This window comes from Pyrus communis, chromosome 13 (assembly GCF_963583255.1).
Source record: "Pyrus communis chromosome 13, drPyrComm1.1, whole genome shotgun sequence".
Taxonomy (NCBI): Eukaryota; Viridiplantae; Streptophyta; class Magnoliopsida; order Rosales; family Rosaceae; genus Pyrus; species Pyrus communis.
The window spans coordinates 13,322,802-13,325,543 of NC_084815.1; the positions used below are offsets into that span (position 1 = coordinate 13,322,802).

General features: G+C 42.9%; 1 protein-coding gene across 1 annotated transcript; it reads left to right on the forward strand.

Annotated features, from left to right (window-relative positions):
* The first annotated feature begins 432 nt into the window (after positions 1-432).
* LOC137711984 (wall-associated receptor kinase-like 20) lies at positions 433-2,487 on the forward strand. The gene has a single exon (XM_068451132.1). The coding sequence runs from the start codon at positions 456-458 to the stop codon at positions 2,352-2,354; it is 1,899 nt and encodes a 632-aa protein (XP_068307233.1). The 5' UTR covers positions 433-455; the 3' UTR covers positions 2,355-2,487.
* The last annotated feature ends 255 nt before the right edge of the window (positions 2,488-2,742 follow it).

The following is a 2,742-nucleotide window of genomic DNA, read 5'->3' on the forward strand; positions in this document are numbered from 1 at the left end:
AAGCTAGGTGTGATTAGCCATTATGTTGTGGAAATCTTTCTTTAACCATCTAGTAGACTAGTATTCTCGATTTAATGATTTGTTCCTCAACTTCATGAAGGAAAGCACAAAAGTTGAAGCGTTTTTAGTAACTGCTTTCCTTAAGTAGAGGCCACACTATAAAGGAGGAATCCACAGCTCCTATAAACGCCAAAGCTTTTATGATTTTAACATAGATTCTTGCAGCCACTTTCCAATTTCTGTTTCACCCACTTTATTCTCTTCTTCTTTCCTTCTTTCAACTTTTGATGAAACTACTCTAATATGCGGGTAGAGGGATTCGAACTTGAGTGTAATGGGGCGGCCACAATATCCTACCCAACCGACTTAACCTCGTATCCTTTTATTTACCCCATCTTTGCGTCCCGTATGTATTGCCATAAGCTTTTCATTGCTTCCCCTTTGTTCGTGCAAATATGGTCATCAGGAAAAACATAATGCCAGGCTTCCTCTGCAGCTGTTTCTTCATCCTTTTTTGCATCTATCATTGCTGCTCCTCCCAAAAGACCTGCCCCGACTGTGGTTTCATGAAAGTTCCGTATCCACTAAGCACAAGCCCCGACTGTGGTGACCCCGACTACTCTCTCCATTGTGACCCCTCCTCTAAGAAACTCTATGTTCATGCCCTCAATGGAAGTTACTATCTTGTTCTTCAAATCATGGCTACGTATCAGCGCATGGTGGTACAACCGTCCCCATGGCTGCCCGGAAAATGTGTTACTCAAGACTTGGTGGTGAGTGAGGGCCTCTGGTTGAATCAGTCACTTCCTTTCAACATCACTTCGTCGAATACTATCTTCCTTTTCAACTGCTCTCCGCGGCTCTTGGTTTCTCCTCTCAATTGCACTTCATCTAGCCTCTGTCACCGGTACTTAGAAAGCTCAGGACACATTGATACAAACCGAGCACTACAGTGCGAAAACAGGCTTAATCTTTGCTGCACATTTGTTGCTGGTGGTATGCCTTCTGCATACAAGATTCGGCTTCACAGCTCAGGCTGCAAAGCCTTCAGAAGCATCCTTCATTTGGATATAAACAAGCCTGCGAGCCAATGGGAAGAGGGATTGGAAATTCAATGGGCATCTGCTCTTGAACCAATTTGTAGAACACAACTTGATTGCTCTTCAGATTCCAAATGTTCGCCTACGGGTTCAAGTGGTGTCTCACGCTGCCTTTGCAATAGGGAGTTCTATTGGGATCATCTTGATGGCACTTGCTCAAAGAAGAAGAGGAACACGAAAGCGGGTCTGACTCTGAAGGTCTCGATTGGGGTTATCTCATTTTTCATTGTAGCGGCAGTTATAGCAATTGTCACAGTGAAAAGATCCTGCAAATTCTCGGAGCAGAAGAAACTTACCAAGGCAAGAGAAGACATGTTGAAGAGCAATAGTGATGGGAAATCGGCTCGAATGTTTCACTTGAAAGATGTGAAGAAAGCCACCAATGGTTTCTCCAAAGACAGAGTTTTGGGGAGTGGTGGATTTGGAGAAGTGTACAAAGGAGAGCTCGAAGATGGGACTCTCGTCGCCGTCAAGTCTGCAAAAGTTGGCAACATCAAGAGCACAGAACAAGTACTAAATGAAGTTGGGATACTCTCCCAAGTCAACCACAAGAACCTGGTCAGACTCTTGGGATATTGTGTGGAAGCTGAGCAGCCATTGATGCTCTATGAGTACATCTCCAATGGCACTCTCAGTGACCATTTACATGGCAAGTTTTCGACATTTCTTGACTGGAAAACTAGGCTCAGAATTGCCTTGCAAACTGCTGAAGCATTGACCTATTTACACTCTGCGGCGCACACTCCCATCTACCATAGAGATGTCAAGTCAACCAACATACTTCTGGACAGTGATTTGAACGCAAAAGTTGCAGATTTCGGGTTGTCCAGGTTGGCTTGTCCGGGGTTGAGTCATATCTCGACATGTGCTCAGGGAACATTAGGGTACTTAGACCCCGAATACTATCGGAACTATCAGTTAACTGACAAGAGTGATGTTTATAGCTATGGCGTTGTGCTGCTTGAGCTTTTAACATCACAAAAGGCCATTGATTTCTCACGTGATCATGACGACGTGAACTTAGCTATTTACGTGAGTGTAAGAGCCAACAATGGTGTTGCTATGGAGGTAGTGGATCCCCGGCTGCTTAGCGAAGAGCCTTCGGGGAATACAGTGGCAAGTGTAAAGCTTTTCTTAGAGCTTGGACTTGCATGTCTGAAGGAAAAGAAGGGAGATAGACCAGCCATGAAGGATGTTGTTCAAGAACTCCACTGCATAATTCAAGTTTTAGATCAACAAGTGGTTCATAATTAATGACATTATTAGTTATCATGAAATTATATCCATGTACTATGTAAGTATAGTAGTAGTAGAGTTTGAAAATGTTCTCATGTAACTTGTTATGTTGCCAGATTGTCAACTTAGACTATTCACTGAGCGAACAAATTTCTTCAGATAATATATGTACATTATTTCTTTGAATATTCATGTTGTAAAATAAAGGAGTGGAGATGAAGGCCAAAGAATCATTGTTGGAGGAGCCCACAGAAGCCGAAGTAGTGATTCCATTCCAAGGAAGGAAGGATTGGTTTTGGATGGATGGAAAAAACTTGGGCTCTTGGGATCAGATGCTTTCTTTGGATTTTGATTGGTTGCCATGGACACACGAAAAAAAGATTAATTAAAAGCAAGGTTTTAAAAG

Excerpts from the sequence above, each read along its gene's own strand:
- LOC137711984 (XM_068451132.1), top strand. The coding sequence starts at position 456 with ATGGTCATCAGGAAAAACATAATGCCAGGCTTCCTCTGCAGCTGTTTC.